The sequence below is a fragment of the Danio aesculapii genome, chromosome 16, assembly GCF_903798145.1.
Source record: "Danio aesculapii chromosome 16, fDanAes4.1, whole genome shotgun sequence".
Taxonomy (NCBI): Eukaryota; Metazoa; Chordata; class Actinopteri; order Cypriniformes; family Danionidae; genus Danio; species Danio aesculapii.
In genome coordinates this window covers 22,690,757-22,715,380 of record NC_079450.1, presented here as the reverse complement: position 1 = coordinate 22,715,380, position 24,624 = coordinate 22,690,757, and the positions used below count along the sequence as shown (strand labels likewise).

General features: G+C 36.6%; 1 protein-coding gene across 1 annotated transcript in view; it reads right to left on the bottom strand.

Moving 5' to 3' along the window:
- Positions 1-4,448: 4,448 nt before the first annotated feature.
- rspo1 (R-spondin 1) overlaps positions 4,449-24,624 on the bottom strand; it is a 35,876-nt gene continuing 15,700 nt past the window's right edge. Inside the window, exons 4-5 of the mRNA XM_056475771.1 lie at positions 20,808-21,017; positions 4,449-6,060 (exon numbers count right to left, since the gene is read on the bottom strand). Of these exons, the coding sequence (XP_056331746.1) occupies positions 5,915-6,060; positions 20,808-21,017 (356 nt within the window). The 3' untranslated portion in view covers positions 4,449-5,914. The remainder of the gene's footprint in view (positions 6,061-20,807; positions 21,018-24,624) is intronic.

Genomic DNA, 24,624 nt, shown 5'->3' with positions numbered 1-24,624 from the left:
CATGCTAATTCATGCTAGAAACAAGCTGATTCATGCTAGAATCATGCTAGTAACATGCTAATTAATGCTAGAATCATGCTAGTTACATGCTAATTCATGCTAGAAACATGCTAATTCATGCTAGAATCATGCTAACAACATGCTAATTCATGCTAGAAACATGCTAGTAACATGCTAATCCATGCTAGAAACATGCTAGTAACATGCTAGAATCATGCTAGTAACATGCTAATTCATGCTAGAATCATGCTAATAACATGCTAATTCATGCTAGAATCATGCTAGTAACATGCTAATTCATGCTAGAATCATGCTAGTTACATGCTAATTCATGCTAGAAACATGCTAGTAACATGCTAATTCATGCTAGAATCATGCTAGTAACATGCTAATTCATGCTAGAATCATGCTAATAACATGCTAATTCATACTAGAAACATGCTAATTTATGCTAGAATCATGCTAATAACATGCTAAATCATGCTAGAAACATGCTAGTAACATGCTAATTCATGCTAGAATCATGCTAGTAACATGCTAATTCATGCTAGAATCATGCTAACAACATGCTAATTCATGCTAGAAACATGGTAGTAACATGCTAATTCATGCTAGAATCATGCTAGTAACATGCTCATTCATGCTAGAATCATGCTAGTTACATGCTAATCCATGCTAGAATCATGCTAGTTACATGCTAATCCATGCTAGAATCATGCTAGTAACATGCTAATTCATGCTAGAATCATGCTAGTAACATGCTAATTCATGCTAGAATCATGCTAATAACATGCTAATTCATGCTAGAATCATGCTAGTAACATGCTAATTCATGCTAGAATCATGCTAGTTACATGCTAATTCATGCTAGAAACATGCTAGTAACATGCTAATTCATGCTAGAATCATGCTAGTAACATGCTAATTCATGCTAGAATCATGCTAATAACATGCTAATTCATGCTAGAAACATGCTAATTTATGCTAGAATCATGCTAATAACATGCTAAATCATGCTAGAAACATGCTAGTAACATGCTAATTCATGCTAGAAACATGCTAGTAACATGCTAATTCATGCTAGAATCATGCTAGTAACATGCTAATTCATGCTAGAAACATGCTAGTAACATGCTAACTCATGCTAGAAACATGCTAGTAACATGCTAATTCATGCTAGAATCATGCTAATTCATACTAGAAACATGCTAGTAACATGCTAATTCATGCTAGAATCATGCTAGTTACATGCTAACTTATGTTAGAATCATGCTAGTTACTTGCTAATTCATGCTAGTAACATGCTAATTCAGACTCGGCTTTTCAAGCCACCATAAAGTTTGTCCTCAAACTTTAATATCTAGTTTTATTTACTGTTGCCTTTCTTATATTGATGTCAGGGGCGACGCAGTGGCGCAGTAGGTAGTTCTGTCGCCTCGCAGCAAGAAGGTCGCTGGTTCAAGCCTCGGCTGGGTCAGTTGGCGATTCTGTGTGGAGTTTGCATGTTCTCCCTGCGTCCGCAGGGGTTTCCTCCGGGTGCTCCAGTTTCCCCCCACAAAGAAATGTGGTATAGGTGAATTGAGTAAGATAAATTGTCCGTAGTGTGTGTGTGTGTGTGTGAATGACTGTGTATGGATGTTTCCCAGAGATGGGTTGCAGCTGGAAAGGCATCGCTGCATAATACATGTGCTGTATAAGCTGGTGGTTCATTCCGCTGTGGTGACCCCGGATTAATAAAGGGACTAAGCCGAAAATAAAATAAATGAATAAATGAATATTGACGTCAGGCCGTCAGCTGAAGAGAGCACTGATTATTCAGTGCAAGTGTAATGACAGCAGGTAAGGGCTGCACAATATATAATTTCAGCATCAATATCGCAATGTGATCATTCACAATGGTCACATCGCAGGATATGCAATGTTGATTTTGTACTATAATTTATCATTTGCGTGCGTTTTTAATGCCTGTGATTGTATAATGACTTTAAAAGCATTTAGGTACAAGAAATTGTACCATTTGTGACCTAACTATGATTAATTTTGTTGAATTATTTTTATTATAGTTACTGTACTTAAATACTGTTAGACATGGGACATGATAAAACACTTTATTTCAATTGTATCTTTTTCTTGATTATATTTATATATTGTTATGCATGAAAATACAGAAATGAACTGCAAATAGCACAGACCATGACGAAAATCGTCACCTTCGAATTATAAGGTGCTATCTGACATTTTTGTCAAAATTGACATTATTGGCATATTCTTATTAAATGACAACTTATTTACATTATGGGATGTTTTTTTATAAGTTGTTTACATTTTAAGACTTTTTATTTAAAAACAAATGTTTCACACATACTGTTTGCTATATGGAATGCAAAAACTTTGAAGCTCAGTATCTCAAAATAATTCAGAACGCAGATAGAACCTTATAATTCCAAGGTGACAAAATATGTCGGGGGACCCCAAAAACGTTATAGATTGCTCATTAGATTTTATAGAGATGCACTCCAACTGCAGAATCATAAAAATCCATCTAACATTATAAACTCTTTCCAAATATATTAAGTCATCTAGTGAAATTGTATTCATGTCGCAATATCTATTGCAAAATAAAAAAATTGCTCATTACCACTTGAGATAATACAGTTGATACTGATACAATTGTATTAAATAGTAAAAAAATTGTTAAAAAAAATGGAAACTTTAGACTATTTACTGCTCTTCTGTGGAATAAAAAAGCAGACATTTATATTTTTAATTATCTCAATTAATTGCATTATTATTAAATAATAATAACAGTAGATATAATTAATAATAAAATACACAAAATAATATTATACAGTGCTCAGCATAATTGAGTACACTCCATTTTGAAAATTGTTTAATTTGCGAAATCTGTCAAAATACAGCACTGAAATTAACAGGTAATGTCTTTCAGCCAAAAGGTCTATCTGTAGGATATCTGTAAAAAAAAAAAAAAACGCAATCAGAGCCAATGTTATGTAGAAGTGTTGCCTAAACGGCTATTAAAGTTCTAACAAAATTAAAAGCAAAATACAATTAATGCATTTTTCATTTGATAAAAATATACAGAAACAAAATAAAATCAAAAGGTGGCTAGTTTGTCATTTGTTTTAATATTCATTAAAAAAACATACTTAAGACTATTTATGCGGCTATACGCTGCCAATAGGCCATTTAATAAATATTGTTTTACTTTGTACTGGGTTATAATGTATAGTTTACAATTAAAAACTAAAATAAAAATGCTAAAATATAGCATGTCTCACTGTCATTTAAAACAGTTAATTCATAACACACCAGAACTGTATACAGGTGGGTTTGAGAGATTTAAAAAATAAAAGACATTTTAAAAAAGGAACAACGCGTAAATCGGCAACAAATAAAACTGGTCGCGTGTTTTGCACTTGCCACTGGATACCAAAGAGAAGGCTGTGTAGTGGCCTTAAGCAGTGTTTGTCAATCAACTGCTGCTGGTGAGCGAGAGCACACGTAAGAGCCGGTATCGATATAACCAAAAGCAAGACCATATAATAATTAACCATTATAAATATTTAAATAATTAACCATATTATAAATATTCTATTAACGATACTTATGGAAAATTCACTTAATTTTTCCCCTTGAATAGAATTTTTTAAATTCACACTCTAGAGCCCTGCAATACTTTGCAATAATAACATTATTAACCTGTAGTTTTTGGAACATTTTGTTTAATAAGGAACGTAAGAAGAGAAATGTAAAAAATATCAATTCTGCTCGGAGTTAACTGAATGGATTTTTTTCGTTTGAAAACCCTGCTTTGTACACACACGCGGAAGTTCCAGTCGCCTGATATGAACAAGAAAACAGATACTGCCATCTGTAGATGCGGAAAGACACGTCTTCCCACGCAGCCGCAGAACACACTCTCTTGTTTCAGTAGGCTTTTGTCTATTTGGTGTGTTCAAGGACAGATTTTTGGTGCAGATAGAACCAGACATGAGCCGACAACACAGTTGGGTTTTGTCCGTGCTAGTTGTTTGTGTGTACCAGCCATAAGAAGATATTTTGAAGAAAGCTGGAAACGTGCTATTATTCACTTCCATAGTATTTGTTTTTATGGAAGTCAATGGTTGCAGTTTTTCAGCTTTCTTCAAAATATCTTCTTTTGTGTTCAACAGAAGAAACTCATAACTCATCTGCTAGAGATGCAATTTGATATATAAATAAACAAAGCCTAATCAAATGTGAATTTGAAACAAGAAAACCAAAAGAAAAGTAATTTGCTAAATTTTCCAAACATTGTTTAGCGTGACAAATATTGTAAAAATTTATCTATAACTTATTAAACCTTGCTTGAGACTGTTGTTCTGAAACCGTCCCATGTGACAATGAGCCCACACAAACACAATAGACAGAAATATTTCATGAAGAATTCTTTATACATATAAACTGCATTCAAATGTTTATTAACCTTGTAGCTTTTTATAGAAATAGATTGATATAATACAATATGTATATTGCATCAAGATAAACGGAAGCTGACATTTTCAGTGTCATAATTATCCTTACGGGTGTATGTATATTGTGAAAAACCACTGATGTGGCCTAGATTTCCATAAAACATCATAAGCAGATTCAAAGAAACAATAAGAACCAGCAGCCTCTACGATCTCCTTACAGTGCTTTTGGAAAAACACAGGCAAGGTGGATAAACTGTGGAAAGCTGAGAAACAGACTGAGAGAAGTGTGAATGGATGCTACATATAAATAACTGTATGATGTCCAGCATTCCTTCCTCTGATATCGTATGTCGCAAAGCATTATGAATGTGATATACTGAACCTGTTGCAAACTTGATAACTGAGCAATGACAAAAATGATAGTAAATAAACAATGCAACTTAAGCAGTATGCTGGTTTAGATTCTCAATGGCTTGGTCTTGATAAGTGTACTGTAACAGTCCGTCAACATCTCTCTTCTCATTGACTTACAACATAAAGGTGCACACAAAAACTCAAACACAACAATCGCACACACGCACACAATCTTTTATACACATACGTCAAAACTGTACATTCCTCATATTATTGCTGCCTTCTTCTGTGCAGAAAATACTGTATCGTCCCCCAACCAAAAGACCACAAAAAAACAAAAATAAAACCGCTTGTAAGTTATAAGTGCGCTTGTCTCTAGGTATTGTATGTAATAACACATTTCCCTTCATATTTGGATAGTTTCATCATTATTAAAGTTCTTCTTTTTCCGCATTCTCTCTGTAAACCACAATATCAGTTCCAGTGCCTTCTTTTGTTATAAACAACAGAAAAAAAAACATAAAAAACAGAACGTTTTCACTCTGAGACAGACTCACAGACAGACTCCAGACTGTTTGCTACCTGTCAAAAACATTAGGAGATCCCAAAAGAATGCGAGTACAGCTGGATTAGTCGAACCACAAAAGATTCGGGTGCGTTTTAGATGCTTTTTAAGTAATGTAAGGACGGTAGATCTTGTTTGTGGTTTCCACTATAGTTCAGAAACCTTTCTGATAGGTCTAAAGAGGAACATATGGAACATGTCTCCAACCACAAACAATGTTCTTTCCTGTGGGAAGGCACACAAAAAGACGACCATGCACTCGTGTACTTCTTGCAAATAGCAAGAGACTTAACCAAGCCAGCATCTTGGTTCCCTCAAGCTTTACACACAGTTCATTATTTTGGATAGCAATCCTCCAGTTCTCATTGTCATTGAGCATGTTTTTTTTTTTTTACGTGTAGCAGCGTTATTCCTTCTTTGTTTTTAAAATGTTTGCGCATAATTTTGATTTTATCGCAGTCCGTCTTGAAGATGAGCCAGGAGTTCTCTTTTCGTGAGCCCACCTGATGCTGTGATGAAATTAGGTCACCATGCTGGTTGTAATGGTGGGGACAGTGGTGGACCGGTTAGTGTTCTTTCTTTTTTTGTTTCCTCCTCTTTCCTTAGAGTCTCGTCCGCGGTTCTTGCCATTTTCTCCACGGTTCTGTTGGTTCTTTTTATTTTCTCCTGGAAAAAGTAAGATGCAATTAGAACACATAATATGTGTTAAAAAACGGATGGACACAATAAAAGGTCTTAAAAATAAATCCAAATGGGATTTTTGCCATAGAGGTTCCTGCCATAACAAGTTCCCCAAAGAACATTTTGGTGAATGGTTCTACATAGCACCATGTCTTATGTCGAGTTCAGACTGCATGATTTTAGCCTCGATTTTATAACTTATAACAACTGGAAACCTTTACCTGAAATCACAGGTAAATCAGTGCTCGTTCAGGTGAGTAACAATCACACAGTGTGAACTATCAAAGACGCGATCTGAGATAATCGCATATGAGTCGCTGACGCCCGTGAGATTTACATTTAGTCATTTAGCAGACCATATTAGCAGACCAGATATTTGGCATGCTAAATATCTGGAGCTGTCGGCGATTAAAATCATGCTGTGTGAATGAGTTTTAACTGAACATAACATCGGCGATCACCTACAGCCAATGAGAGAGCAGCATCCACTAGTATAGGTACCTGCAGGCCAGCGGGAGGTTGAGGGAGAAGTTAAACGCACTCATTATCAGTTTATTTGGACCCAAGAAATGGAGAAAAAACTAGTGTAAAGGAGCAGCCGCGTCTGTTTGACGTGCCATCTGAGCAATATCACAACCGGGTCAAAAAAAATAAAGTTGAGTTGAAATTGCTAATTCTCTTTAAACCCAGGTGAGCAAATATGTACATTTTCTACGCCAGTAAAGGCTTCTTTCTCATTATCTAGTTAATAACAATATATATACTACTTGTTTTTGGTTGTGAGACGTAGTTTGGACAAAGTTGTCAGCGATTCTTCCTTTTACAAAGTCATGCAGTGTGCAACCTCCTGTCGCCAATCCATCTTGCAGTGTAAACAAAGCAGCAACAAAACGCTAGCCCAGATAGTCATGCAGTGTGAAAACATCTGTGACACGATTACTTTGAATATCATGCAGTTTGAACTCGGCATTAGTGTGAAGAATTTCCTAAAACTAAAGAACCTTTTCCATTATAAAAACGTAGTATGATAACATAAGTACTAGGAAAAGTTTCTATGAGTATTAAGAGTAGAACCATACATTTCTCTTGTAGGCTTTACACATTTATTTCCAGTTTGCGCACAGTGTTTTGTAGTTCCGTAACATTATCCGAGCAGCTGGATTACACTCGTTCCATGTCTGACATGAGCCATGTTTCCATCTAAAAATGCAAATTAACTTTATGCGCAAGTGAAGTTTATTTATAAACAAATTTCGAGAGGATCACGTGCTTATGATTGTTCACAGCTGTTCCAGCATTAGCTCATGACTAATTATCCTATCAGACGATTCTTAACTCACTATAAATAACCAGAGTTTTCTCATCTCAATATCTTCATCTCGAAGAACCCCCCCACCCCCCTTCCCAACCCTACTTTCCCTCCTTTCAAACGGGCGACATGGTGGCCAGTTTTTAGCACTGTTGCCTCACAGCAAGAATGCCCCTGGTTTAAATTCCCTTCCAAACGAGCCGAAATTTCTGTGCAGAGTTTTGCTCGTTCTCCCTGTGGTAGCGTCGGTTTTCCACGGGTTTCCTACCACAGTTCAAAAACAACCCTAAACAATTAATCCAAAATATTTTTAGCAAAGCTCTGAGTACACCTCAGCATCCATATCTGACACTTAGCTACAATAAGCAAGGAGGGAGTCATCGAGATCTACCTGAGCTCAAACTCCCCTCTCGCCCTGCAACGGGAGGGAGCCCAGGGCTCAAGGATCTTATAAGCTCAGGGCTCTCTCCCAGGACAGCATGCCAAACAAGCTTTATTATCAATCGTCAGCTAAGTGTGAACTCTTGAAAAATGAAATATCGCATAAAAGATGTACGAATAAAGTTGCGTTTCCATCCAACGAGTCAAAGAGAACAAAATCGTCACTTCTTGATTAACTGGCGGCAATTATCAACAGTAAAAATGGATTTTGCTGCGGTAGAAGAAGCTGCGTGAATTTTTTCTTTATTTAATAAATGACTTGATGAATGTGTGGTGGCGTTTGAAGGTGTGAGACGCCGAGCACAGACGTTTTTGACAGTTCTGGAGGTAATTAATAATATAATAACACAAATATCGAAACGGTTAAGGCATTTTAGAATGACCTAAACAACATTTTAGATGTTTTACAATGTGGTCTGTCGCTGGTTTGTCCATTCGCACAGATTTTTATCATCACATAATCTCTAATTATAAAATATGATCTTTTTAAATGCGCATACTGGAATTTGTTCGATAAAAGTGTTTCCATCGTATTTTCTGTGCATCTTTTCTTATCAAATAGAATGTTTAACCTTACACAGTTATGCGCATACGTGTTTATGCACATTTTCAAAACTTATGTGTATCTAGGCATTTCCATCAACCGAATCCAAAATGCACATAAAAATAGGTGGATGGAAATGTAGCTGTAGTCATTTTAATTGCCTCAAGCTCTGAGCGAACAGCTGAAGTGTTGCTTGCTATCTCGGATTTAACTGCTTGTAATTCTGCTTTGACCACGTCAATTTTGTTTGACAATACATTTTTCAGTGCTGTTTGGAAGAGAGAGGTTATTTTGTCTTGATTGATGAGATTAGCTCAGCTTTAATCTCCATAATGTGTTCGGCTGAATCAAAAGGGTCGCACACCCTATGCACCACATTATGGCATGCACATGACAGTTGGAAGTATCGCACATCAGATGCGACATTCGAATGTTATTTACTATGAAACTATTCAGATGGCGCTCTGTGGTGCGGCAGAAATAAGACCAGTGGCCTGAGTTGTAGCTGAGCGCCATGGACAGCCGCCAACTTGCGACGCTGGTGTGCGTACCCTGATAAGAAATCTAATGTTTAGAATTCTAAAATGCATGGCGATGCATGGCATGGCACATCGCTGAGCGGTGCATCCGGTGTGCAACCCCCTTCAGACATCATTCTAGGTGTGTTAGCATCCTCTTAATTAGCAGCGATTTCCCCCCACTTATATTTGCATAGTAGTTAATATATATATTAAATCCATTTTTAATGTTGCATGTTGTAAGTGTATATATGTAAGAGTATATCCAATTGAGAATAAGCCCATGTGTGAACATAAAGTACAAATAGCTGATTAGCTCATGCTGAACTACAGTACTGTCCAAAAAAACAGTACTGAAAAACACAGGCTGGTTCATTTCCCATCAGCCTCACTCACACTATAAGGGGGGGAGTGAGGGCCTCTGGACTGACTGATATTTGTTATGAAGTTAGTGTTGTGAGTCTCTGTGTTCCCTGGAAACCAAAGTCAACACTCATTTGGTGCTGGAGAGCATTCACTCTACACTTGATAACACGAGCCACACACACCGTCGCTCTGCGGCTCCTGAAATTGGCTCTCTTCTCATCCTAGGGCCCCCAAATTCTACCATTATTTCAATGTAAAACGCTTGATTAAAAATAGAATGGAATGGGTAAATACATTTGTTTTACTTGTATATGAAAAAGCAGTTTAACTTATTTTTTTACTTGAAATGGGATCACCATAAACACTAAAAAGACGGCTTTCTTTGGCAAACATTTTAGGGTTTAATGGACTTGAATCTAACAACAAAACAACCAATAATTAGCATCCCATGAGTTTATTTAACTGACTTGCCAAGGTCTGTAAAACACAAACAGCAGCTCTTATCTACTATATCAGAGGCACAATATTGTATTATTGAATCATGTCTATCACAGAAAAAAAAGTGTCCAGCTCTATACTCAAAAAATAAAGGTCAAAAAGCTATCACTGGAGTGGTTGTTTTTCAAAAAAGGGTCCGTGTTGGTACCTCAATGGTGCATATTACATATTAGTACCTAAAAGTACTAAATTTTATCTTTTGAAATTTTAGGTACTAATATTTATGTTTACAGTACAATATAGGAAACAAACATGCGTTTTGAAAAGGTTCTGGCCCAGTAACAGTTTTTGTAACTTTATTTCTGAGAGTGTTCTGTTATTCAGATGCAGGTAATCACAACTACTATTCAGATATGATGTTAATAGCATAATGCACTGCTCGTCCCCTTTAAAAAAAGTCTCCCAAAAGCCATTGTTTCAATATGCTTCTGTAATCTGCCATTATTCCCATCCATATTTGCATTAATCTATCACCAAGATTTTGTACTGATGTTGGGAGAGTCAGACCACTGTGTAAAGTCTTCTGCAGCACATCTCAAAGACTCCCAGTAAGTGCTAGAGTAAGGGGGTGTTTTTTTATTTCCAATAGGGATAAGGTGTGGACTCTGTGGTGAACAATCCATGTGGAAAAACTATGTCTCATGCTCCCTGAACAACTCTTTCACAATTTGAGCCCAATGAATCCTGGCAAATGTCCGAGCATGTCCGAGCCATCAGGGAAGAAATATCCACTAATGGAATAATCTGGCCATTCACCATATTCAGCTGACCTCATTTTTAGTATGCATAACATTTCTGAACCTAGACCTGACCAACTGCAGAATCCCCTGGTCATAGCACTGCCTCCACATGCTTGTACGGTAGGCACGAGGCATGATAGGCGCATCACTTCATCCACATCTCTTCTCACTCTAATTACATCACTCTGGAACCAATCTGGACTCATCAGTCCACATGTCCTTCTTCCCTTGCTCCAGAGTCCAATCTGTATCCTCCCTAGCAAATTGAAACCTTTTTTCACCGATAAGTGGTTTTCATCTGGCTACACAGCTTTTTGGTCCCAATGCCTTGACTTCCCCTCACATTATGCCCATTGAAATGCTCTTACTTTCACTATTAGACAGCAGTCTACACTTTTTTTTCTACTCTTTTTTTTTTCGATTTGATTTCTGAGACATTTAAGTGATCACTGATCTTAATCACAAAGATTTTTTTCTGACACATTCCTTCCTCAAAGATGATGGTTCCCCACTATCCTTCAAGTTTTTAATGTGTTGGACAGTTCTTATAATATTATGATCCTTTTGAAACAGCTTAGGGCAGCATGGTGGCACAGTAGTTAGCACTTTTGCCTCACAGCAAAAGGGTAGCTGGTTCGTAAATTACTTGTTACCAGCTGAAAAATAATCATCCATGCAGTTATACAATAGGAGGTTCTTACCCGTCTGCTTAGTTAATTCCATGTGGTGACTTTTGGACGGGCAGTGTATTTAGCAAAATTTGGCTACATTTTTTTTTTCACTCCAAAAACAACCCAAATGAAATGAATTCATTTGAAATGAAATGAGTTCGGATGAGTCTCATCCGAAGGGCATAGGTCATTGACAGTATAGCGTTCCCATCTCTATATTGGGAGACTAGGACCCACAGAGGTAAGCATCCACTCCTGGCCTCAATAGTACATCTTTCAGCAGCAACCTAATCATACCAAGAGGCTGATTCAAGTTCTGACCAGACACAATTCTGCTTCGCTTCAGTGCATCAGATGAGAGCTGCTGGCTATGAACCAGAAATCTACCAATAACCAGTCTTGGCCATATAAACACCTATTATATCATATAATATTTAGAATATTCCTGTGCAGCTGAGCTGTATTTGTGACGGTAATGTACATCACCTGTCTTGCCATCCATTGGCTACGTCTGTTCCTGTTTAAAAAGCATGTGAGCACACCAAACAGACGACAGCTGACTGAAACAAGGATGTACATTCTGTGCCTGCGAGAGAGGATGTATCTTTACATAACCACATGTGCAGAAGTCTGTATTGTCGTTTCACATAGAGAAACCGGAACTAGTACTACATACATACAAACCATAAATAAAGTAGCATTTACACACCATTTTCATCGTACTTCTCACTCACCACCACAGAGGGATTTGTTTGTGAAAATATGTCTGATATATTGTCTATATTGTCTGCAAATATTATAAAATGCAAGTAAATGACAGCCGGCTCCTGTGTTCACTCTTAATTTGCATTGTTTGCTTAGTTTGGCCACTTCAGTCATTGTTTTCGCACTCTCATTTGTAGCTGAACAGCCAATCAAAGTGCTCTCTTTCATACACAGCCAACATAGATTCTACATGCCAAACTGGGTAATCTCTCTCCGACATGAGCCTGACAAGAGTCAATGGCTGTTTCTCAATTCCAACAATGCAGAGAACGGACTTGCGTTCTTGTCAAGACCGGTCTTGCCACTTTACCTCATTAGAACCAACTCGGAAGACCACAAGAACACAAAACGCATCCTGTGAGAAGTGAGATGTTCTTTATGGTCACATGACCGTCATGTATTTTTTTCCCCCACAGTGACAGTTTTTTTTTTTATTAGAATATGCAAGTAGTACACAAAATGGGATCATATACAAAGAAAACAAAACAACAACAAAAACATGAAAACAATGTGTGCGTGTGTGCATGTAAAGGTAACTAGGTTGATGGTCAGAGTACATACAAAAGGGAGGGAAAAAAAAAAATATATATATATATATATATAAACAACATGTATAACAGTCATTAAATGAAACAAATAGCACAGATATAAATAAAATAAATAGAAAAAAAATCAATCAGTGGTAAGGAGTGACAATAATGATAGTAATGATAGTAATAATGAAAAGAAAAAATAATGAAAAGGACAACATTAATAACGACTGACAATAATAATAATTACAAGTACTACACCAACTACTACTACTATTGCTGCTACTATAGACACAACGACGACTACTACAATGTCTACTACTACAAATACTACTACAAAGTCAACTACAACTGATACTACTACAACGACTACCTCTATTGATACTACTACAACAACACTTACCACTACTACTAGTGATCCTACTACAACAATGACTGCTACTACAACATCTACATCGAAAACATCCGCTATTTCTGATACTACTACACCAATGACAACTACTGCTAATACAACATCTACTAATTCTGATACTACTACACCAATGAAAACTACTGCTACTACAACATCTACTAATTCTGATACTACTACACCAATGACGTCTACTATTACTGATACTACTACAACTACTACTTCAACAACAATGGTAGAAATACTTATAATAATGATAATGAGGAGATAACAGGAGGACACGTCAGAACAGTAATACTAATAATGGTAACAAAAGTAGAAGTAATAATATTAATGAGGATAGTGAGGAGGTGAGGGGAGGTTGGGAAATCAGGATAAGGACCAATAATACTACTAATAATAATAATAATAATAACAATATTTATAATAAATAGAAGTAGAAGAAGAGAAGAGAGAAAAAAATGTAAGAAGAAAGAAAAGGAAGAAATAGAAAAAAAAAGGGAGGAAAAAATTGAAAGTAGAAAAAGAAAAGAAAAAGAAAAACCTTCACGTATTTTCAATGAAAAATTATTTAAACATAACAGCATTCATACAGTGATTATTTATTAATTTTTTCCTCTTTTCAATATATGTAACATGCACAAAAACTTTATACATTGCACAATACAAATAACACAGATTTTAATACAAATTCCATAAAAAAAACACCCTTAATGTGTTTTAGGCTTTATTAAGATTTTCATGGTAATGTTTACTTTCACCGTCTCATTTAGGAAAACTCCTGAGATAAATAATATACAAGTTATATCTCTGAACTTTAATAATGAATCAATACCAAATGCTGTGCCTCCCACCCCCTTTATTCAGTCGCAATGACTTCTAGAGCGAGTTCGGCACTCAAGTCTGCATCGGTGCATCCTCGATACCAAGAACACATCCGGGAACTTTCACACATCCTCCATTCTTGAGTTTTTGAAGTGAACTTTGGCGGTTGATAATGACGTTACACGAGAACATGAAGATGCAAGAACGCTAAAGAACGCATATTGAGAAACAGCCAATGTGTGGAACATGGCAAACAAACTAGCCTGACACATGCACACCGATGGCATGATGCTTCCCAACGGCAGACCGTCAGCTTGGTGTGTCCTGGCCTTCAAAAATCTTCTTTAAAGTGTGTTTTGCCTAGATTAGGGATCTAGAGATGCAAGTTAAGTCCTGGAGATCCACAGTCCTGTAAAATTCCACTCCAACCCTAATTAAACACACCTGAATAAGCTAATTTAAGGTCGGCGTAATGCTAGAAATCTACTGGCAGTTGGGTTTTTAATCAAGGTTAGATCAAAACTCTTCAGGACAAATTTGCCTACCCCTGGCCTAGGTTGTCAGATGAGCTTGTGCTGACTCTAGTTGCCATGTCCACCTATTATATGTGCCTCTTATTAGGTGTATTTGATCTTAAGCTTTCAGGTTTACAGAGCTGAAAGGCAGTTGCAGGTAGGCATGGGACGATAACCGTTTTCAAGGTATATCACGGTTTGGAAAAGTCAAAGTTTTAAAACCTCTTTAAAAGTCTATAATTCATTTAGCCTGACATGTTTACTGCTCCAATATATTTTAAATGTTTCTCAACATAAAATATATAGTGCTCAAAAGGGATGAAAGTTTGAGTTTTTTACCCAGACATTTAAAAAGAACACCATGATACCGTGAAAACGTGATATTTTTATCCAAGGTTATCATATCATCAGAATCTTATACCGGCCCATGCCTAGTTGCAGGTTGCAATGTTTTGGTATGTGTCTTATCTTTTTCTAAGATAAAGCAATTGGGTTTAAGTTTATTATGGGCTTGCTCTTACTTAATGTTTATTCTAGCAAGATCTATCAACACTAATGAGTCAAGATGTACCTCGTTCCTGGTGATTTCTTGCACTAAGCATACAGAGGAGAGAAACAGTGCTGACTGATATAAATATGGTATCAACGTTTGTTGCCTGCCTGCATTTCTTAGGTTTGCTAAATCTCACTCCTATAAATTACTGAACTCTATGTGAACAGAACAGGATTAAGAGATGGACTTAACCAAACTTAGCCGTTGTGTGATCATTGTCAAATCATTGTCAGCAGAGTTATTCAAACCGTGCTCATTCAATCGGATTAGAGGGCCAGAGTATAATGTTTTTGCATTGCATGAAAACATTACATCACTTTGAATTCAATAGTTTTGTTTTGATTGCTCTGAGAAGAGCAATCCTGTTTGTGTGAGGAATTCAAAACCTTGAGTTCACAAAACGCCTCAACTCAAGTGTCAGTTAATCATGATTTTGAAACTGAAGAGAAGTGAAAAAACATGGAAGGAAATGGAGTCTTAAACTTTGGATCTACATGGAGGAGACTTGTTAGCTTTGATAAAGCGGTAAGAGTGCTTGGGGAGGATCCATTCATTTATGACAGCAATAATTACAGCACTGCTCAATCCAACCTAAACATCATCGCCTGACAAAGGCAATCACGCGTTTAGAGTATTCAGTTTTCGTGCAAAGACATTTATTAAGCTACAGGAAAGGGAAGAGAAACGGGGGGGAGCTTGGCAAAATCAACACAAAGCGTGAGATCTGCAGACCAGTAAATCACCGGTGTTATACAAGCACTGCCCCCTGTGATTTTTACAGCAGCCTTGTCAGCCAATTCCTGCAGATGTATTCACAGCCTTGCTAATTTAGCACGAGGTACTTGAGAAAAAAAGAGGGCATTCGGGTCATGCAACCCATAACCTATGCGTTGTTTGACACCTGAGTTAATTCTATTCGCCTTGAAAAGCGGGTGGAGCAGCTTTGCTTTTACATTGAAAACATGTTTTGACTCCGGAACCCTTTCCTAACCGATCCTATCATAATGTAGTTAGGACAAGTGTCATATTTTGAGATTGAACTAGAAACAAATGACTTTACATGTGTCCAGGTTTGCTGTTTCAGCATAGTTCTCGCTACCTCCAAAAGCTTTTCCGACAAGTGGACTCTCTAAGTTTAGACTCTCTAAATTTGGCAGGCAATATAGCACTTTATGGGGCAGTTTATAATATTTCACTGTTAATTATTCTTATGGACACTGTGTGGAAATTCTTTCCACAATACAGGCGTCATGCAGAGTAAATTTGCTTCTCATTTCTCAAATGACGCTGTCACACCTAGTTCAGTAAAGCATGGAGTCCGCTTCTCCGGAAAGCACTTGATCTGGTGAGGCTGTTTGCACAGAATAAGACGTAATTTCCAGGAAAACACCATTTCTCAATAGTGTGAAGAAAACTAACAGCTCTAGAAAATATTTTCTGGTGTTTATTTTAGGAAGCACTCAACGGGTGACGTAACAATTAGCTTAGCATGTAGGCTGAGTCATGAGTCAAGCGGATTTTCGAAACTGACAGGAATCACTTGAAAATTGAGTATGGTCATACCTGACAACATTTGTCTCTGAAATTTTGGGAGACCGGGTGGGGGAAGTTGGGGTGGCGGTGTGTGTTTGTCTGAATAACACAGTTGAGAACCGGGTTAGTAACTGCACTGTGGTGATAGTAACTGTACTATAGACTGTGTTTCGGTTTTCAAAGTTATAAAAGTCAGACTGTACCAAAAAGGTCAACCGGGGGTGGGGGGGGGGGGGGGGGGTTGAAATTACGGGTGTTTTCCAGGAGAAATAACAAAACGGGAGGATGACGGGAGATGGGTCTGAAATACGGGAGACTCCCAGGAAAAAACGGGAGTGTTGGCAGGTATGCATATGGTGTAAGGTCTGATGTAAGCCATAGTCTGTTGTAAATTTCGGCCTTCATGAACAATTTCATCAAATAATGAGCCATATTAATTAATTTTTCAAAGTATGGTAGACTTCCACACACTATTAAAAATCAAGGTTCCCAAAAGGGGACTATAGTGAACCATTTTCTTTTTTTCTTTAAAAGTACCTTTCAATGAACAGTTCTTTAAAAGCGTTTATTTTGTCTTTATGTGACAAATGTTTAAAAGACAAGGCCCAATCCTATTTTTGTACTACTTCCCCTTGGCCCTTGAAACAAGGTGTGAAGGGGAAGGGCTTCAAAATTTACCCCTAAGAAATGGGACAGCACCACAGCACCTGCACACATCATCATATGTCATCGCGATCTCTAGCTTCATATGAGATCGACGATCACGACAGCTGTGGTTATTCCAGTTGCTTTATTTTATGGTATTTATCTTCAGGACATCACTGAAGGCAATGACATTATGTTATCATGACGATATAATGTGGCAATAAGATTGCAACTGTATTGTGCATTAACACCCTGGCCATATTCATCAATGAAAAAACACAAATACAACGTTAACATTATAGCAGACACTGTAAATAGGTCATTTCAAGCCACTAGACTTTTCTGACAGGGTATTTTAGTGTCATTGAGTGTCAGAGTGTTGTGGGACTGCTATACAGGAGTTATTATTATAGATAGCTAAATTTAGCGGGTTTTATTTTAGCGTTTTTTTTTTTAAAGCATGACGGTAAAACAGGAACACAGTTATGAATATATTAAAACATGTGCTTGTTTGATGAAAAATTCGTAATAATGACAAAAAATACAAATTTGTGCATCTCTTCCTGAAACTACAAGAATATATAACTACTAGAATGGCCATAGCGATCATTCTGACCGTTAAGATAAGACATTACATTCATAAAATATATTTACATTCAAAGCTATTAAGATTTTAGAATTAAGCTTTCATATTTTATGAAGTCATTACAGTCTCTTTTTGTAATAATTTTGTATATTGACCAATGACAAAGGTGCATATCTCTTTTGCATGCGAGCAAAGTATTTCAACTACAGTAAAAATTTTGTTTCGAAAGGCATGCCTGAGGTCAAGTAATCTTTTTCCAATAAGAAGGTTCAGAAAGGCATGCATATTCAAAGCCATGGGAATAAGTACACTGTAAAAAAAATCCTGGTTGCCTTAAATTTTAAGCTGAATCAAATAAACCTTATGAGCCCATTGAACTTATATTATGTTAAACTGGCTTAAAACAGCTTGCATAACATATAAAATTATAGTTAGCACTTGATTAACTTAGTTTAATAAGTTACAATGAACTAAAAACATATGCTGTCTTGACTAATTTGACCGTTATGGTCATTCAAGGTAGATATATTCAGATATACTCAGAACTCTTCAGTTTTTTATTTTACTTTAATAAAATAACAATGTTAAAATGAAATATACACAAATTTAGGAAAAGTAAGGATATTATATGGGTTATATGGGTTTTATGTTAACAAAGTTATTAAATTAGAAAATGGTCGAAATGACTGCCTCAGTGTTGGTAGAATGGTACTGTAGTTCTCAAATCTTGTCACTTAAAGGCCTTCATATGTATCAATCCGCAAGTGACACAAGTTACAAATGAGAAAGTCATTCAGACTAATACAACATGATCATATTTTATCTTACTTCTGCTTAATTTAAGAGCCTTTTTATCATTATTATTATTAAATATTATTATTATTAATTATTATATATTATTATACTAAATATTATTTATTCATTTTCTTTCGGCTTAGTCTCTTTATTAATCAGGGGTCGCCACAGAGGAATGAAGCACCAACTTATCCAGCATATGTTTGATGCTCTTCCAGCTGCAACCCATCACTGGGAAACACATACACACTTATTCTCACACTCAAACACTACAGACAATTTAGCCTATCCAATTCACCTGTACCGCATGTCTTTGAACTGTGGGGAAACCAAAGCACCCGGAGGAAACCCACGCGAACGCAGGGAGAACATGCAAACTCCACACAGAAATGCCAACTGACCCAGCTGAGGCTCAAACCAGCGACCTTCTTGCTGTGAGGCAAGAAAAAATGTAAGTAATAATCTTTGAAATATGAAAACATTTTAAAATATCTGTTTTCTGGCTTAATATATTCTTAAAGTATTTTATTTCTGAGTTGTCAAAGCTGAACTCTCCGCAGCATCGCTCCAGTCATCAGTGTTAAACGTTTTTTCAGAAATCATTAAACAATTGTTTTATATCATCGATGCTGAGAATTGCTGTGCTGCTTAATATTCTTGTGGAATCCTTGACATTTTTTTTCAGTATTCTTTGCTCAAAACCTCAAAAATGACAGCATATAACAAAGTTTTTGCAGGTTTCTTCAAATCAAATGTAAGACTTTTTAATACCCCTTTAAGACTATTATGAATGAAATTTTAGACTTATACAGGGCTAAACACTAAGGATTTTTTCTAATGGTCCAGTAACTTCTGTAAATAGTTTCTGTATTAATGGAAGATAATGTAAAGCGATGTGTTGCTTTGGTTTTCTTTCCCTGATTAGGGAATTTAATTTGGAGAATTTGCTGTAAAAATGTCTAATAGTTGTTGCAAATTGTATGTCTTTGCAATAAAAAACTTAAATATATTTAAAAAGGGACATTTTGGAATGAATTATAAGTCTGCAGATTTTAGTCCATCTTTGTGTGTATTTATTTACTTGTGTAAACTTAAATTTATTCAGTTTTTATTTTATTTTATTTTCAGTAATATTATTAACAAATATGAACATTTATTTACAATACAGTTTGTAAAGTCATATTTTCTGTCTTGTGGTAGATATATTATATGATGGACTTGCTTTATTTACTGATTAAGTGGATCTATTTGAATTGGCTATGTAAACATTAAATACAAGTTAAAAGGTATTATTTTTTATTTCATATATTAAGTATATATTTTAGTAATGATACTCCCAAAATCATTCTGCATAAATCTGCAGATTTTTTACAAAATTCTGCTCAAAAATAGCAAAAAACTTCTTTTTATTATAGGTGACAGATTGGGTAGCTTTACTGGACATAGAAAAATTAAGACCCATTTAAAATGATTTAAGACCGACAACACAATATTTTAGTGAATTTAAGACTTTAAGGCCTAAATTTTAGTTTTTTGCAAATTTAAGACATTTTAAGATTTTTTCAGACCCTGTGGACACCCTAATATAATAAAATAAATTGCAATAAAGTACACACATTAAACTGCTAATATAGAAGAAAATGCTTTGTTAAAGGCTATTTTTTTTAGATTTGCATACTCTTTTCTTCAATGCAAATTTCTCTAGTTCTCAAATCTTGCCACTTGAAGCCATTTAAATAAATCAAGCTGCAAAAAAAAAAAAAAAAAGATCCAATTAGCTTTACTGTCACTTCATTTCAAGATTTTGAGTAGAAACATCACCCAAAAGTAGCAATCTGATTTAAGAAATTATTCCATACAAATTATTTGTATTACTCATTTTTATGTGCTAATCCTAAAGTAATCCCAAACTTTCAAATGGTAGTTTGACTGCTGAAATAAAAGGCAATGATCTGTAAACAACCGAATTTTGTAGACTCGTACTCCAAACAACCTTTTCCATTCATGCAAACACTTACATTTCAATCTACACGAGACAGCCAAGTGTAACCATATAGGGAGAAAACAACACATTCACACTTTTTTTCACAAAATTTTAACAGCCAACAGGTCCAGTATAGGTCCACTAATGTTTTGTTCCCGCTGGAGAGTCAGAGCAGCATATTAACCTCACTTTCCAGTAAGTTAAAGCAACAAACAAAAGGCCGCCCTCAGATCCGCGGCCAGCGACGAAAAGATTACAAACCAGCTGGGCTTCTGTTTATTTACTGGGAACACTCAAGGATTTATTTACAGCGCATTATGTCAAAAGCCATAAATAAACTAAATCTAATTAGCGTGCATGTTTTCCCTGAGTGGCCAAAAAAGATAAATGATCGATACATCAACAAATCTGCAATTTGAAGTTAGATAACAGATTTCACGCATTCCTCTCGGCGCAAGTATTTCCTATCCAACATTTTTTTTCTGTTGTTCTTTCTGTGATTTACCTTTGCAAGGGATCTTTTTCTGCACGGTACATCTCTGGGTCTGGATCTCCGGGACGCAGCCCGAGGCCGGAGCGGCCCCTGTGGAAGTGGCAGGACTTGGAAGCTGAAGGGGCTCCCTGGTTCGGGTCTGGTTACCCTTTTTAAAGCCACATGTTTTGTTCTTCTTCATGCAAGGGCCCCATGGACTCCACTCACTTAGATCACACTGGACTGCAATATAAATAAAGAAAAGATCACCAAGCTTTTTTGTAGAATCATTTCTAACATGTACCACTTACACAACAGATTTTCAAATTTTCAGACAATAGAAGGAAAAATACAGAAATTGTTTGGGGTTTGAACATTTCGTTCCTCTGGGCGGGGGGCTGAGAAACCAGTTAGTCCAAACAAAAGTTGAAGAAATTGCATTAGGAAACCCCAAAGAATTCACAGTGGAGACTGCTAAAATCCAGCATCACTCACATTTTCCAATTACTTTTTTGCTAAAAAGCAGAGTGAGTGTTATGATTGTATGAGGTAGGCTCCATTTTTATTCAACGTAATGACAAGCTGTCAAGCTCCAGACTTTCAATTGGATTGAGCGGTTTTCAAGTGTGAGGTCTTTTCTAAGTATTCAATTTTTTCCGGTCTAATGTGTTTGGAGGCAGCAGGGTCAAAGGGAGCTCATTCCTGCCAGAAACTATCCCAAACCGAGAAATACACATAACAAAGTGTTAGACTGACCTGCTGACGCAGGTGAGCATCATAAGCTTTGGCAGAACGTCACAGTGGAAGTCAAGGCTCTGTATTTAAAGGCCAAGCAGCCTGGAAGAGCCAGCACCACCATTGCGAGTAATGCTGTTTGCTTGCTTCTGACAGAAATATTTTCAAAAGAAATCAATAAAACTCCTTATCATTCGACGGGCTTCTCGCCAGAGTTCCTCTCAACAGCGATTGAGAAACCACAGAAAGAGAATTAAAATAGGTGTCCGAGAACTTTTCTAGCTTCAGCATTGAATTGGGTTTCTTGATATGCCTATAGATTATAGCAATAATCAAGTAATTTTATGATATATAATATGACAGCCATGTTTTCAAACATGTTTATATTCTGTGTTAAATAACACAATACCAATGTTTGAACTTCAGAAAAGTTCAAGCAAGCAATTATTTGGTGGAATAAAGCAGATTTGTTAGTTTTTCCAATTGTCATTTTCTGCAGCGAATAAATAATTGCACAAAGGCATCTCACAAAACTCTTTTCAGATTTCTAATGCAACATTTAATGATTTACAAGAATATAGAAAGAGCTTTTGTAATCAATCTATATTAAATCACTTGAACACTAATTGCCTTCTAGAAATGACATCAAAAAAAACAAATTGCACAAAATTACTGTGCATTTCGATTACATCTTTAGCAGGAATTGAAATCACGGTATTGTGGGATTTCAAAGATCCCAGCAAGCATTTTTTGTTTTTAAAAGATGTCTAATAGACATCTAAACATAGTTGTCCTGGCTAAACAAGGCTAAATTTGCGCTGTCAGTAAAAATCTTATAGATGTCAAAGAATAAGCCAAAACTAGACTAGTCACCAAGTAAACAGAAATGAATGACTACACATATAAAGTCTTTTTGATAACTAGTCTAGTTTTGGACTATTCTTAGATGTCTATTAGATTTTTACTGACAGCCCAAGTTTAGCCTTGTTTTAGTCAAGCAGTCTACATTTAATGAAACTGCATTAGTGAAAATAACCAACGATCTACTTTTAGCTGCTGACCAAGAGTGCATCTCGCTATTAGTTTTACTCGATCTTAGTGCGGCATTTGACACCATTAACCACAGTATCCTCATAAATCGCTTAAATTCTACAGGTGTCCAGGGACAGGCTCTACAATGGTTTAAGTCATACTTAGCTGACCATTACCAGTTTGTGAATATTAATAGACAGCCTTCCCAAGTCAGCCCAGTAAAGTATGGGGTGCCTCAAGGATCAGTTTTAGGCCCTTTGCTGTTTACAATATACATGCTACCCCTGGGAGACATTATTAGAAGACATGGGATCAGCTTTCACTGCTATGCAGATGATACTCAATTATATATTTCAACTAAACCTGACGAGATGTCTAAACTGTCCAAGCTAACTGAGTGTATTAAAGATGTTAAAGATTGGATGACCAACAATTATCTTCTCTTAAACGCAGACAAAACAGAATTATTACTTATTGGGCCTAAATCCTGTACACAGCAGATCTCACAACTCGACCTACAATTAGTGGGATACAAAGTTAGCGTTAGCTCTACTATAAAAGATCTGGGTGTCATATTAGACAGCAATTTAACTTTTAAAAATCATATATCCCATGTCACAAAAACTGCTTTCTTTCATCTGAGAAATATCGCTAAGTTACGAAGTATGCTATCCATCTCAGATGCAGAAAAGCTAGTCCATGCTTTTATGACTTCTTGGCTGGACTACTGTAACACTCTGTTTGCTGACTGCCCAGCATCCTCTATTAACAAACTTCAATTAGTACAAAATGCAGCTGCCAGAGTTCTTACCAGGTCTAGAAAATTTGATCACATCACCCCAATTTTATCCTCCTTACACTGGCTGCCTGTTAAGTTTCGTATTGAATTTAAAATATTGCTTCTTACATATAAAGCTTTAAATAATCTAGCTCCTGTTTATCTAACCAACCTTCTGTCTCGCTACAATCCAACCCGCTCTTTAAGATGTCAAAACTCAGGGCTTCTGGTAGTACCCAGAATAGCGAAGTCGAGTAAAGGAGGTCAAGCCTTCTCATTTATAGCTCCTAAACACTGGAATAGCCTTCCTAATAACGTCCAAGGCTCAGACACACTCTCCCAATTCAAAACTAGATTAAAGACCTATCTTTTTAGTAAAGCATACACTTAGCAGGTTTCCACACAGGTTTCTGCATCTTGTTTATATACACTATGAACAGCAGCTACGCTAATTATTCTCTTTATTCTCCATTTCCACCTGGGGATACTCTTCCCGAGGCCCTCAGACTATGCAGAGTCACTGATTCGATCTAAGACCAACAACGAGAAGATCCCAAGGTTTCCATATCCTGGACCAGGCCGTATCCGGAGCAGCTACTGTGGTGGTCATGGAGGAGTGGAGATCATGAGACTGATTCCTGTGACGCTCCAGGGACAGACGAGTCTTCGCTGAGGCCACCTTTCAGCCTCCGCCGCTGAGACTGCAGCTCTGCACAAGACGTTTGGCCAGCGGAGAAACTAAAATGGTCGTGCCCAACTAAGTCTGGTTTCTCTCAAGGTTTTTTTCTTCACTTTCGCCAATTAGTGAAGTTTTTTTCCCTCTCCGCTGTCGCCACTGGCTTGCATGGTTCGGGATCTGTAGAGCTGCGCATCGTTGGATTTGCTCTTCAGTGTTTGGACTCTCAGTAGTGATTATTAAACCACACTGAACTGAGCTAAACTGAACTGAACTTGAACACTACAAACTGAACTACACTGTTCCTATTTCCTATGACCTTTTATGTGAAGCTCCTTTGACACAATCTACATAGTAAAAGCGCTATACAAATAAAGGTGAATTGAATTGAATTGAATTTAGATGTCTATCAGACGTCTATTAAACACAGAATTGTTTGCTGGGATACATCTATTCTGTCTACAATAAGATGACAGGAAGTCAGGAAGTGAGGCAAAATTTGGTTATGGATGTGCATTGATGCCTTTTAAGGCAGCAACTTTTAGCTTTGGGACACATCCAATGTTTTTGAATGGATCACTGAATCATGATTATTCAAATCAAATCATTTGTTAAACTCAGGAATGATA